This window comes from Salvelinus alpinus, chromosome 23 (assembly GCF_045679555.1).
Source record: "Salvelinus alpinus chromosome 23, SLU_Salpinus.1, whole genome shotgun sequence".
Taxonomy (NCBI): domain Eukaryota; kingdom Metazoa; phylum Chordata; class Actinopteri; order Salmoniformes; family Salmonidae; genus Salvelinus; species Salvelinus alpinus.
In genome coordinates, this window is record NC_092108.1 from 47,476,190 (window position 1) to 47,489,743 (window position 13,554).

At 40.3% G+C, this 13,554-nt stretch overlaps 1 protein-coding gene across 3 annotated transcripts in view; it reads left to right on the forward strand.

Annotated features, from left to right (window-relative positions):
• adcy8 (adenylate cyclase 8 (brain)) overlaps positions 1–13,554 on the forward strand; it is a 202,229-nt gene that overhangs the window by 173,130 nt on the left and 15,545 nt on the right. For all 3 annotated transcript variants that reach the window (XM_071362588.1, XM_071362589.1, XM_071362590.1), the window contains 2 exons: positions 2,124–2,202; positions 9,432–9,590. In XM_071362588.1, coding sequence (XP_071218689.1) covers positions 2,124–2,202; positions 9,432–9,590 — 238 coding nt within the window. The remainder of the gene's footprint in view (positions 1–2,123; positions 2,203–9,431; positions 9,591–13,554) is intronic.

Sequence of the window (13,554 nt, forward strand, 5' to 3'; positions counted from 1 at the left end):
CCTATTGGCAAACATACTGCAAATTCAGAAATCATGTGACTAAACTGAATAAAAAGAAGAAACTACACTATGAAACAAAGATAAAGAATGATAGTAAAACACTTTGGAGCACCTTAAATGACATTTTGGGCATAAAGGCAAACTCAGCTCCATCATTCATTGAATCAGATGGCTCATTCATCACAGAACCCACTGATATTTTAAATTGCTTTAATTATATTTTCATTGGCAATATTAGCAAATTTAGGCATGACATGCTAGCAACAAACCCTGACACTACATATCCAAGTATAACTGATAAAATTATTAAAGACAATCATTGTCATTTTAAATTCTGTAGAGTAAGTGTGGAAGATGTGGAAAAATTATTGTCTATCAACTATGACAAGCTGACAACTTGGATGGAAAATTTATGAGGATAATAGTGGATGATATTGCCACTCCTATTTGTCATATCTTCAATTTAAGCTTACTAGAAAGTGTGTAACCTCAGGCCTGGAGTGAAGCAAAAGTCATTCCGCTACCCAAGAATAGTAAAGCCCCCTTTACTGACTCAAATTGCTGACCAATCAGCCTTTTACCAACCTTTAGTAAACTTTTGGAAAAAATGGTGTTTGACCAGATACTAAGCTATTTTACTGTAAAGAAATTGACAACAGACTTTCAGCATACTTATAAGGAAGGACATTCAACAACACGGCACTTACACAAATTGCTGATGATTGGCTTAGATAAATTGATGATAAAGAGATTGTGGGAGCTGTTTTGTTAGACTTCAGTGCGGCCTTTGACATTATCGATCAAAGTCTGCTGCTGGAAAAACATATGTGTTATGGCTTTACACCCCCTGCTATAATGTGGATAAAGAGTTGCCCGTCTAACAGAACACAGAGGGTGTTCTTTACTGAACTGAAGCCTCTCCAACATAATCTAGGTAGAATCAGGAATTCCCCAGGGCAGCTGTCTAGGCCCCTTACTTTTTCAATCTTTGCTAATGACATGCCACTGGCCTTGAGTAAATCCAGTGTGTCTATGTATGCAGATGACTCAACACTATACACTTCAGCAACTACAGTTATTGAAATCACTGCAACACTTAACAAAGAGCTGCAGTTAGTTTCAGAATAGGTGGCAAGGAATAAGTTAGTCCTAAATATTTTAAAAAGTATTGTGTTTGGGACAAATAATTTACTAAACCCAAAACCTCAACTTAATCTTGTAATAAATATTGTGGAAATTGAGCAAGTTGAAGTGACTAAACTGCTTGGAGTAACCCTGGAGTGTAAACTGTCATGCTGATAACATGTTGATACAACAGTAGCTAAGATGGGGAGAAGTAAGATTGGCAGGTTCTACAGGTTCTGGTTTTGTTCACCTGGACTACTGTTCAGTTGTGTGGTCAGGTGCCACAAAGGTGGACCTCAGAACATTACAATTGGCTCAGAACAGGGCAGCATGGCTGGCCCTTAAATGTACACAAAGTCGAGGAGAGATTGACTTCATCACTACTATTTTTTGTAAGAAGTGTTTACATGCTGAATGCACCGAGGTGTCTGTTTAAACCACTGTCACAAAGCTCAGACACCCATGCATACCCCACAAGACACGCCACCAAAGGTCTCTTCACAATCCCCAAGTCAAGAACAGACTATGTGAGGCGCACAGTACTACATAGAGCCATGGCTACATGGGGCTCTATTCCACATCAGGTAACTGATGGAAGCAGTAGAATCATATAAAACAAACAGATAAAAATAAACCTTATGGAACAGCGGGGACTGTGAATAGACACACATAACATGCACAGACACACGTACACATAAGACAAGCACTCTAAACACACAAACACATGGATGTTGTATTGTAAATATGTGATAGTGGAGTAGTGGCCTGAGTGAACACACTAAATGTACAGGCGGGTTGTAGGGAAGCGCACTGCATAGTGTTTACTGTGACTGCGATTCTCTGTGAACGTCGGGAACATTGCCAACTCTTTTGCTATTTTACAATACGTCTTGGATTGCATTCTGTCTACTCTACTTTAACTATTCTGTAACTTTTTTCCCTCAGTAGAATTATTTTGAAAACTTTTTGTTGTAATAGAAACTGTTTTGTTTCCACAGAAATTTCCTTGGGACCAAAGAGACCTCCTTGCTTCTGATGGCTATGTTCCTCCTTGCTGTATTTTACCACGGGCAGCAGGTAAGATGATTGTTGCATATTCACTAATGTATTCATTATGTTATTAGCTAATCCTATTATAAAGACACATTAGCTGTTATGGTTTTGTAACAGAACCAATAATGCACTATGGGTGTGATAGATGTGGTTAAAAAAAAAGTGCTTCCTGGTATATACAGAGTCAGCAGCTGATGAGGAGGACACATTTCTTTTGAGCTCAATCTACTGAATAGCATCCTTTGATCTCTTTGATCACTTGGTCTGCGCTGGTCAGAGACAGATGGGAGATGAGAATAATTCAACATCCTTTGTACTGTAGCCATATGAAAGTGAAAAAAGAAATGCCCCCATTTGAAGATCTTCAATGTCATTGAGACACTCTTGTCAATGGCTTTCTTTGATTTCAGCGCCTTGTCGGTTTTGTTGAGTCAAAGCGTCTGTTACGTTTTTAGATGCATGGATAAGGCAGAGAGACGAAGTGGTGAGTTCGGAATTGATGCTTTACAGGACAGCATCTACCTGGAAAACTGGAAGGATTCACATGTAAAGTTATACATATGATCGTTGTGGTCTGTGTGCCAAATGAAAAGGAATCTTTGATAAGAAAAAGATTAACAGTATTTGAAAAATTATATACTGTATGTGGTTGTATATTGTTATAGAAATAAATCAAATTACCTTTTGTCAAATTCTAGATAAACTTCCATGTCGATGAAATCAATATGGACAGAATGTAGTCAGATGTACCAGCTTCGTTAGACACTATAATTAAGGTAGCTGGATATTTATACACAAAGACCACAGACCAGGGCTTAATAAACCGTTTGCAAAGCCCCTGCTAATTAACTCTTGTTAAAAGTTAATTTGTGGAACTTCTTTCCTTTTTATTGCGTTAGAGCCAATCATTTGTGTTGTGAGGAAGATAGCCCTATTTGGTAAAAGACCAAGTCCATATTATGGCAAGAACAGCTCAATTAAGCATAGACAAATGACAGTCCATCGTTACTTTAAGACATGAGGGTCAGTCAATGCGGAACATTTCAAGAACTTTGAATGTTTCTTCAAGTGCAGTTGCAAAAACCATCAAGCGCTATGATGAAACTTGTTCTCATGAGGCCCGTCACAGGAAAGGAAGACCCAGAGTTAACTCTGCTGCAGAGGATAAGTTCATTAGAGTAAACTGCACCTCAGATTGCAGCCCAACTAAATGGTTCACAGGGTTCAAGTAACAGACACATCTCAACATCAACTGTTCAGAGGAGAATCAGGCCTTCATGGTGTATTTGCTGCAAAGAAACCACTACTAAAGGACACCAATAAGAAGAAGAGACTTGCTTGGGCCAAGAAACACAAGCAATGGACATTAGACCGGTGGAAATCTGTCCTTTGATCTGAGTCCAAATTATACATTTTTGGTGACACTGTCACTAATTTATTTAGAATTCAAGGCATACTTAACCAGCATGGCTAACACACCATTCTGCAGCGATGCGCCATCCCATCTGGTTTGCGCTTAGTGGGACTATCATTTGTTTTTCAACAGGGCAATGACCCAAAACACACCTCCAGGCTGTGTAAGGGCTATTTGACCAAGAAGGAGAGTGATGGAGTGCTGCATCAGATGACCTGGCCTCCACAATCACCCGAGCTCAACCCAATTGAGATGGTTGTGGATGAGTTGGACCACAGAGTGAAGGAAAAGCAACCAACAAGTGCTCAGCATATGTGGGAACTCTTTCAAGACTTTTGGGAAAGCATTCCAGTTGAAGCTGGTTGAGAGAATGCCAAGAGTGTGCAAAGCTGTCCTCATCAAGGCAAAGGATGGCTACTTTGAATAATCTAAAATCTCAAATATATATATTCAGATTTTTTTTACACTTTTTTGTTTACTACACGATTCCATGTGTGCTGCTGTTTCATAGTTTTGATGTCTTCCTTATTATTCTACAATGTAGAAAATAGTAATAATAAAGAAAAACCCTTGAATGAGTAGGTGTGTCCAAACTTTTGACTGGCACTGTATATGTTCACATTACTTATTTTATCGATTTCCCACCATTTTGTCAGAAGACAGCTATTCAGACCTTCCTAGGACCATTTAAAGGTCCTCTGTTGAATAAACTTGTATTTGCATCCCTCTGGTTGACCACATCATTACATCGATTTATAGCGCTTCATTGCAACTTTACATCAAAGGGGCGGTCCATAGAAAAACATTTATCCAGCTCAACTGCTTCCCGATACAGACATGTCAAAGCAATCACTGAATTTGTCTTGAGCAGGCAGATCTAAATATAAAACTTTAATAGCTCTACGATAAAAAAGTAATTTTCTGTGGAAGTTAAACATTGCAGACACATTGCTTATGCTCAGAATGAAAAAAATTTGCTCTTTACAAAGTCCTTCTCTCCTTATCTATAGGAGGGGCGCATGATGTTTAAATGGCCCAAATGTTGATTTAAACGTTCACAATTTTAATCGATTTAGACTATTACTAATGTCATGATATGTTTGGTATCAAGAATGTGAAATATTTTAAATAGATGTTCCAAACACAGATCCTAACTATATGCAGTATGGACATTTTATAAAGTATGAAAAGGTTTATTCATTCCAAAAAAGTGTAAAATCATATCCTCATATTTGTATATGTTTTATTATACTTTTATTGTGTACTAGATCATATGGGTTGAAAATAGTTTTCTTCTCAGACTAACAAATCCAGGTGAAAGCCAAAGGTCATAGCTTTCTAAGGGGGGACGGACACACTACTACATTAATAAAATATTGCCCTTTTGCTAAATTGATGACTAAAGCCATAATGAAACAGTGCAAATCGTTTGTCAGCTCAACTGTTAAATTTGAATTTTAGAATAGAGCAGAGGCGCTGTGATACAATGTGTTTTTTTTTTAATCTGTTTTTTAATGTTAAACTTTCTTTTGGCCTGAGAAACCGCTGATGGCAGAGTATTACACGATGACATGGCTCTGTAAAGTACATAACTGAGCGACGCATTAAATCTGTTTTTAGTTTGTGTTCCGTGAAGAAACCCTTCGACCCTCAACCATGAAAGACAGTCATGCATGTTGCTGATGTTAGTGATGTGTGTGCAGTTAAGGGAAAGGTGTGCTGCTTTGTTTTGAGCCAGCTGCAGCATTTCTAGGTCTTTCTTTGCGGCACCTGATCATATTACAGTATGACAGTAATTCAGATGGGACTTGATCAAACCTCAACAACTAGTAAAGTTGATCTTTGTGTCAAAAATGCATACAATCTTTTTATAACAGACATACCCCTCCCCATCTCCACAACAACTTTGTCAATATGACTTGACCATGATAACTGACCATCCAATGTTACTCCTAGGAGTTCAACTTCTTCAACTTGGGAACTCCCTTTATTCACAACTCCAGTTGAGGTGTAGGTCTAAGAGAATGCTTTGTTCCAAGTACATTGCTTTTGGTTTTAGATGTATTTAAGACCAGTTTATTGTTAATTACCCATTCTGATAGTAACTCCTTGCTAAGAGTCTCAGTGAGCTCACTGGCTGTAGGTGCTGATGTGTAAAGTGTGTAATCCTCAGCATACATAGTCATTTTAGGTTCATGTAAGACAAGTGGCAAATCATTTGTAAAAATAGAGAAGAGGAACGGCCCAAAGCAACTGCCCTGAGGGATACAGCACTGTGACAAAGCCTCTAGACAGCTCCGCGTTGTTGCTCTGTATAATGTGGAAGGGCATCTTTGCGCCTCGGGCTGCCACTTGCTGCATTGCAGGAGCAACTTCTCCTCTCATTGCCATCAAATCATAAGCACCTGTGTGAATTATAATATGTTTGGCCCCATTTCATTTGTTGCTTGACAGACTTGTTATGGCACTTGCTGTTTTGGCACTATAGCTTTCTGACTAACATGCCAGGGAATAGCAATTTCTCATAAAATGAAGGCCATAGAGTGCTCTGCCTGTGTGCTGCTGTTGTGGGATGTAGTGTCTGGAGTGATGTTTTTTTATGGTGGGGTGGGAGACCACAGGTGGCCTTTTGTTGAATTCCTGGCATGGCTCTGCTGGCGCTGGTGCTCTGGGGCTGGGATGTGAGGATCTTGGGGAGGAGCTGTTGTGGGAGGAGGAGTTGTTCTTGGTCTGGTTACTGACCTCTTGTGCTGAGTCTGTGAGCTCTTGATGTTCACTTTGAGAAGAAGTTGTACTGCCGACGAGAGGATGTGAGGGTTGTGGTAGGTTCCAGTTGTTCTCTTAGAGTGTGGATGATGGTGTCTCTGTATTGTAGCAATTCTACGACTGCTGACAACTTCCTTTTGTAGCTCCTCCCTGATGTCAGCTACCTCTCTCCTCATGATGCTCTCGACTATAGCCAGTTTCTCTCTCAGCTCTTCCTTATCCTGCCTCAGAACTGTCACCCCACCATTAAGCTCATTCACCTCTACTTCCACTAGGGAGATACTCCCAAAGGCCTGGGACAGCTGGGATAGGTTGTAACTCTCCATGTCTGCTAGGTTGACTTAGTTAGATATGAGGGTGGGGGGACTTTTGGAATGAACTGATTTCCTATCAGGTCTGTCTTCTGATTGAAGTGAATCGGAGTGCCATTCTCTTTCAAGGTGTCTGCTGGCTCTTTCAGTGTGATGGAAACTCATGTATATAGAGGGCAAGTTCAGCTTCTAGGCCTTGAATCATTACGGTGTCAATGGTGCAGAGTCGATTATTTTCAGGCTCCTGTTCATAATACCAAGATCTGTCGACCATTCCTCTCTTTCTAACATGCCCAAAGTGCCTACACGAGGCAGAATACCACAGTATGCTCAGTGTAGAAGAGCAGGTCAGAGATTGTATTATTTTCTCCAATTAGGGTATGATCAGCAAACAATGTCTCTGGATTTTCCCTCAACAGCTTTTTATTTTATTTTATTGTATTTATGAAATGTGTTTAGGGTGTAGATCAGCTTTAGTATTGCAGATAGATTGTGGCTTCTATCAATGTAATTATCTGCACATTTTTTATCCCCAATATATATATATATAAAATAGATTATTTTAAATATACAGTTGAAGTCGGAAGTTTACATACACTTAGGTTGGAGTCACTCGTTTTTCAACCACTCCACAAATTTCTTGTTAACAAACTATAGTTTGGGCAAGTCGGTTAGAACATCTACTTTGTGCCTGACACAAGTAAATTTCCAACAATTGTTTACAAACAGATTATTTCACTTTTAATTCACTGTATCACAATTCCAGCGGGTCAGAAGTTTACATACACTAAGTTGACTGTGCCTTTAAACAGCTTGGAAAATTCCAGAAAATTATGTCATGGCTTTAGAAGCTTCTGATAGGCCAATTGACATCATTTGAGTTAATTGAAGGTGTACCTATGGATGTATTTCAAGGCCTACCTTCAAACTCAGTGCCTCTTTGCTTTACATCATGGGAAAATCAAAAGAAATTAGCCAAGACCTCAGAAAATAAATTGTAGACCTCCAAAAGTCTAGTTCATCTTTGGGAGCAATTTCCAAATGCTTGAAGGTACCAAGTTTATCTGTACAAACAATAGTATGCAAGTATAAACACCATGGGACCACGCAGCTGTCATACTGCTCAGGAAGGAAACGCGTTCTGTCTCCTAGAGATGAACGTACTTTGGATCGAAAAGTGCAAATCAATCCCAGAACAACAGCAAAGGACCTTGTGAAGATGCTGGAGGAAACAGGTACAAAAGTATCTATATCCACAGTAAAACGAGTCCGATGTCGACATAACCTGAAAAGCCGATCAGCAAGAAAGAAGCCACTGCTCCAAAACCGCCATAAAAAAGCCAGACTACGGTTTGCAACTGCACATGGGGACAAAGATTGTACTTTTTGGAGAAATGTCCTCTGGTCTGATGAAACAAAAATAGAACTGTTTGGCCATAATGACCATCGTTATGTTTGGAGGAAAAAGGGGGAGGCTTGCAAGCCGAAGAACACCATCCCAACTGTGAAGCATGGGGGTGGCAGCATCATGTTGTGGGGGTGCTTTGCTGCAAGAGGGACTGGTGCACTTCACAATATAGATGGCATCATGAGGCAGAAAAATTATGTGAATATATTGAAGCAACATCTTATGACATCAGTCAGGAAGTTAAAGCTTGGTAGATAATGGGTCTTTCAAATGGACAATGACCCCAAGCATACTTCCAAAGCTGTGGCAAAATGGCTTAAGGACAACAAAGTCAAGGTATTGGAGTGGCCCTCTCAAAGCCCTGACCTCAATCCCATAGAAAAATGTGTGGGCAGAACTGAAAATGCTTGTGCGAGCAAGGACGCCTACAAACCTGACTCAGTTATACCAGCTCTGTCAGGAGGAATGGGCCAAAATTCACCCAACTTATTGTGGGAAGCTTGTGGAAGGCTACCCGAAACGTTTGACCCAAGTTTAACAATTTAAAGGCAATGCTACCAAATACTAATTGAGTGTATGTAAACTTCTGACCCACTGGGAATGTGATGAAATAAATAAAAGCTGAAATAAATTATTCTCTCTACTATTATTCTGACATTTCACATTCTTAAAATAAAGTGGTGATCCTAACTGACCTAAGACAGGGAATTTTTACTAGGATTAAATGTCAGGAATTGTGAAAAACTGAGTTTTTTTTACATACATAAGGTGTATGTAAACTTTCGACTTCTACTGTAATTTCTTGGGTCACCCTAAAATGTTTATTTTCATTTTACCTGAATCGTTTTTTTTTAGATCCACTTTACCTTTACCTCACATAAAGGTCTGCACACACAAATTAATAGTGATTCCTCATTATATATTGTCCTCTTTTCTGGCTTCTGTGATATTCTGTATTCTTGAGGCGTAACACAGTTCTACTGTATGGCATGATCACATGAAATTCTAACTATCCTGACATTAACCCTAACCCCACAAACCAAGTTTTCCCTTCTAAATGGTGACAGAATGAGGAGACATTCTGTTTCTATTCAATGCAATTCGGTTCAGTTGTGGTCCTGTGTAGCTCAGTTGGTAGAGCAACAATGGACTGTTATGGATCGTGAGCTCGATTCCCGCTGGGGCCACCCACATGAAAATGTATGCACGCATTACTGTAAATCGCTTTGGATAAAAGCGTCTGCTAAATATTATTCAAGGTTTGATAAAGTTGCAGAATAATTTGTGATTTTATCTGAACTTTCCTTAACATTGTAGCTATTGTGGCCCTGATATTTATATTTTTCCCCCATAGCTGGAATACACTGCCCGGCTGGATTTCCTCTGGCGTGTCCAGGCCAAGGAGGAGATCAACGAGATGAAGGAGCTCCGGGAACACAACGAGAACATGCTCCGGAATATTCTGCCAAGTCACGTTGCCCGCCATTTCCTGGAGAAGGATCGGGATAATGAGGTCAGCTGGAATTATATCTACCTTATTTTCATCTGATAGACTGTTCGGGATATGTTCAAATTAATAATGTACCGTATTTATGGTCTTTTTAATAACTAATGGCTTGTGTGGTCCTGTGTAGCTCAGATGCTAGAGCATGGTGTTTGCAATGCTAGGGTTGTTGGTTCATTTCTTGCTGGGGCCACTCATATGAAAATATATGCAGAGCATTGCTGTAAATTGCTTTTGAAAAAAATGGCATCTATATTAATATATTATTTCAGTGTTGGGGGTCATACACAACCCAGTTTCATTTGTTTTACCTCTACTTGAACCAAACTCAAGTTACGTTACATTTGTGATTTGGAGCATGAAGAGGAGTTTTCACTTCTTTACTCAACCAAAATGACACTATTGACATATGTACCTATCAAGAGCTGTCGTCAAACATTCTTCACAATCGGTTCCATAAACCTCAATGTATGCTAATTACATATGCCCTTTGAGAGCCGTAATGGATTTTCCGACAAACTTCAGACCGAAACGCGGAAAGAGGGTGGCGGTGGCCTGAACGGTCGGCCTTCAGGATGCTTCCACGAAGTGTAGAGAGAGTTAGATTCAGTCAGCCTGTAAGCTTTATAAAACAAGACACTTTCATTAATGTTTCCTGCTTTTAATTTGATGGTAATAACATGTCAGTTGGTGCGAGATAACCCATTGTTCTACACATCCCCATATATGAGTCAGGGACTCAGTGTTGAAGGAAAGTTTTGAAGAAGATACGTTTTTATTTATTTACAGGGTTTACCTCTGAATTCACGCTTGAATTTTAACCTTAAACACATACAAAAAAATACATATAAACACATACAACCTGGTCATAGAGCGTTTCATATCATTCTGTATGTAAATCTGTGACACTCCATTTAATATGATATTTTATGTTTCATATGGTTACATAAGATGTTTACTTAATGCAAAAATGAAAGGTGGGAGATTGGCATTTTAGCTAATTAGCAACTTTTCAACTTCTTACTACTTTTTAGCTACTTTGCAGCTACTTAGCATGTTAGATAACCCGAACCTTAAACCTTTCAGCTAACCCTTCCCCTAACCCTTTAACCTAACTCCTAACCCCTAGCCTAGTTAAAGTTAGCGAGCTAGCTAACGTTACCGACCTAGCCACCTAGCTAGAATTCTTAACATATCATACATTTAGCAAATTCGTAACATATTGTAAGTTTTCCAGATTTGTAACATATTGTATGTTTTGTAAATTCGTAACATATAATACAAATTGTAATTTGTAACATCCACAAATAATACATACCATACGAAACGTAACATATTATACTAAATGGAGTGTCTCGGATTTACATACAGAATCATACAAAATGCTCTGAGACCAGGTTGGGGGTCAAAGACGCAGTGGCAATTTTAACATAAAAATATTGGTTGTGCAAACTCAATCAAAAAAGCTAATAAGCATCGAAACCTCTACACACACAAAGGTTATAACATTCTGTTTATGGCAATATATAGATAATCTTTGGTTATTATCAGTTTGTATAGGCTACTTCCCATAGTCAAATTCAGCATGGGTCAACAACTATCATCAACTAGATTCAGCCGCGGGCTGATTTTTTCTTGAGCGGATGGTCGATGGGCCGGAACATAATAAAAAAATATTTGTAGACTGCAAATTAACCGCAAGAATCCCAAACAGATATATACACTGCTCAAAAAAATAAAGGGAACACTTAAACAACACAATGTAACTTCAAGTCAATCACACTTCTGTGAAATCAAACTGTCCACTTAGGAAGCAACACTGATTGACAATAAATTTCACATGCTGTTGTGCAAATGGAATAGACAAAAGGTGGAAATTATAGGCAATTAGCAAGACACCCCCAAAAAAGGAGTGATTCTGCAGGTGGTGACCACAGACAACTTCTCAGTTCCTATGCTTCCTGGCTGATGTTTTGGTCACTTTTGAATGCTGGCGGTGCTCTCACTCTAGTGGTAGCATGAGACGGAGTCTACAACCCACACAAGTGGCTCAGGTAGTGCAGTTCATCCAGGATGGCACATCAATGCGAGCTGTGGCAAAAAGGTTTGCTGTGTCTGTCAGCGTAGTGTCCAGAGCATGGAGGCGCTACCAGGAGACAGGCCAGTACATCAGGAGACGTGGAGGAGGCCGTAGGAGGGCAACAACCCAGCAGCAGGACCGCTACCTCCGCCTTTGTGCAAGGAGGTGCACTGCCAGAGCCCTGCAAAATGACCTCCAGCAGGCCACAAATGTGCATATGTCAGCATATGGTCTCACAAGGGGTCTGAGGATCTCATCTCGGTACCTAATGGCAGTCAGGCTACCTCTGGCGAGCACATGGAGGGCTGTGCGGCCCCACAAAGAAATGCCACCCCACACCATGACTGACCCACCGCCAAACCGGTCATGCTGGAGGATGTTGCAGGCAGCAGAACATTCTCCACGGCGTCTCCAGACTCTGTCACGTCTGTCACATGTGCTCATGTGCTCAGTGTGAACCTGCTTTCATCTGTGAAGAGCACAGGGCGCCAGTGGCGAATTTGCCAATCTTGGTGTTCTCTGGCAAATGCCAAACGTCCTGCACGGTGCTGGGCTGTAAGCACAACCCCCACCTGTGGACGTCGGGCCCTCATTTTTTTATTTTTTTATTTAACCTTTATTTAACCAGGTAGGCAAATTGAGAACACGTTCTCATTTACAATTGCGACCTGGCCAAGATAAAGCAAAGCAGTTCGACACATACAACAACACATAGTTACACATGGAGTAAAACAAACATACAGTCAATAATACAGTGAAAAAAATCTGAAAAAGTCTATATACAATGTGAGCAAGTGAGGTGAGATAAGGGAGGTGAAGGCAAACAAATATATGTATAAATAAATAAAAATATAAAAAGGCCATGGAGGCGAAGTGAATACAACACAGCAAGTAAAATAAAAACTAAAAACACTGGAATGGTTGGTTTGCAGTGGAAGAAAGCGCAAAGTAGAGACAGAAATAATGGGGTGCAAAGGAGCAAAATAAATAAATAAATAAATACAGTAGGTAAAGAGGTAGTTGTTTGGGCTAAATTATAGATGGGCTATGTACAGGTGCAGTAATCTATGAGCTGCTCTGACAGCTGGTGCTTAAAGCTAGTGAGGGAGATAAGTGTTTCCAGTTTCAAAGATTTTTGTAGTTCGTTCCAGTCATTGGCAGCAGAGAACTGGAAGGAGAGGCGTCCAAAGGAAGAATTGGTTTTGGGGGTGACTAGAGAGATATACCTGCTGGAGCGCGTGCTACAGGTAGGTGCTGCTATGGTGACCAGCGAGCTGAGATAAGGGGGGACTTTACCTAGCAGGGTCTTGTAGATGACCTGGAACCAGTGGGTTTGGCGACGAGTATGAAGCGAGGGCCAGCCAACGAGAGTGTACAGGTCGCAGTGGTGGGTAGTATATGGGGCTTTGGTGACAAAACGGATGGCACTGTGATAGACTGCATCCAATTTATTGAGTAGGGTTTTGGAGGCTATTTTGTAAATGACATCACCGAAGTCGAGGATTGGTAGGATGGTCAGTTTTACAAGGGTATGTTTGGCAGCATGAGTAAAGGATGCTTTGTTGCGGAATAGGAAGCCAATTCTAGATTTGACTTTGGATTGGAGATGTTTGATGTGAGTCTGGAAGGAGAGTTTACAGTCTAACCAGACACCTAGGTATTTGTAGTTGTCCACATATTCTAAGTCAGAGCCGTCCAGAGTAGTGATGTTGGACAGGCGGGCAGGTGCAGGCAGCGATCGGTTGAAGAGCATGCATTTAGTTTTACTTGTATTTAAGAGCAATTGGAGGCCACGGAAGGAGAGTTGTATGGCATTGAAGCTCGCCTGGAGGGTTGTTAACACAGTGTCAAAAGAAGGGCCAGAAGTATACAGAATAGTGTCGTCTGCGTAGA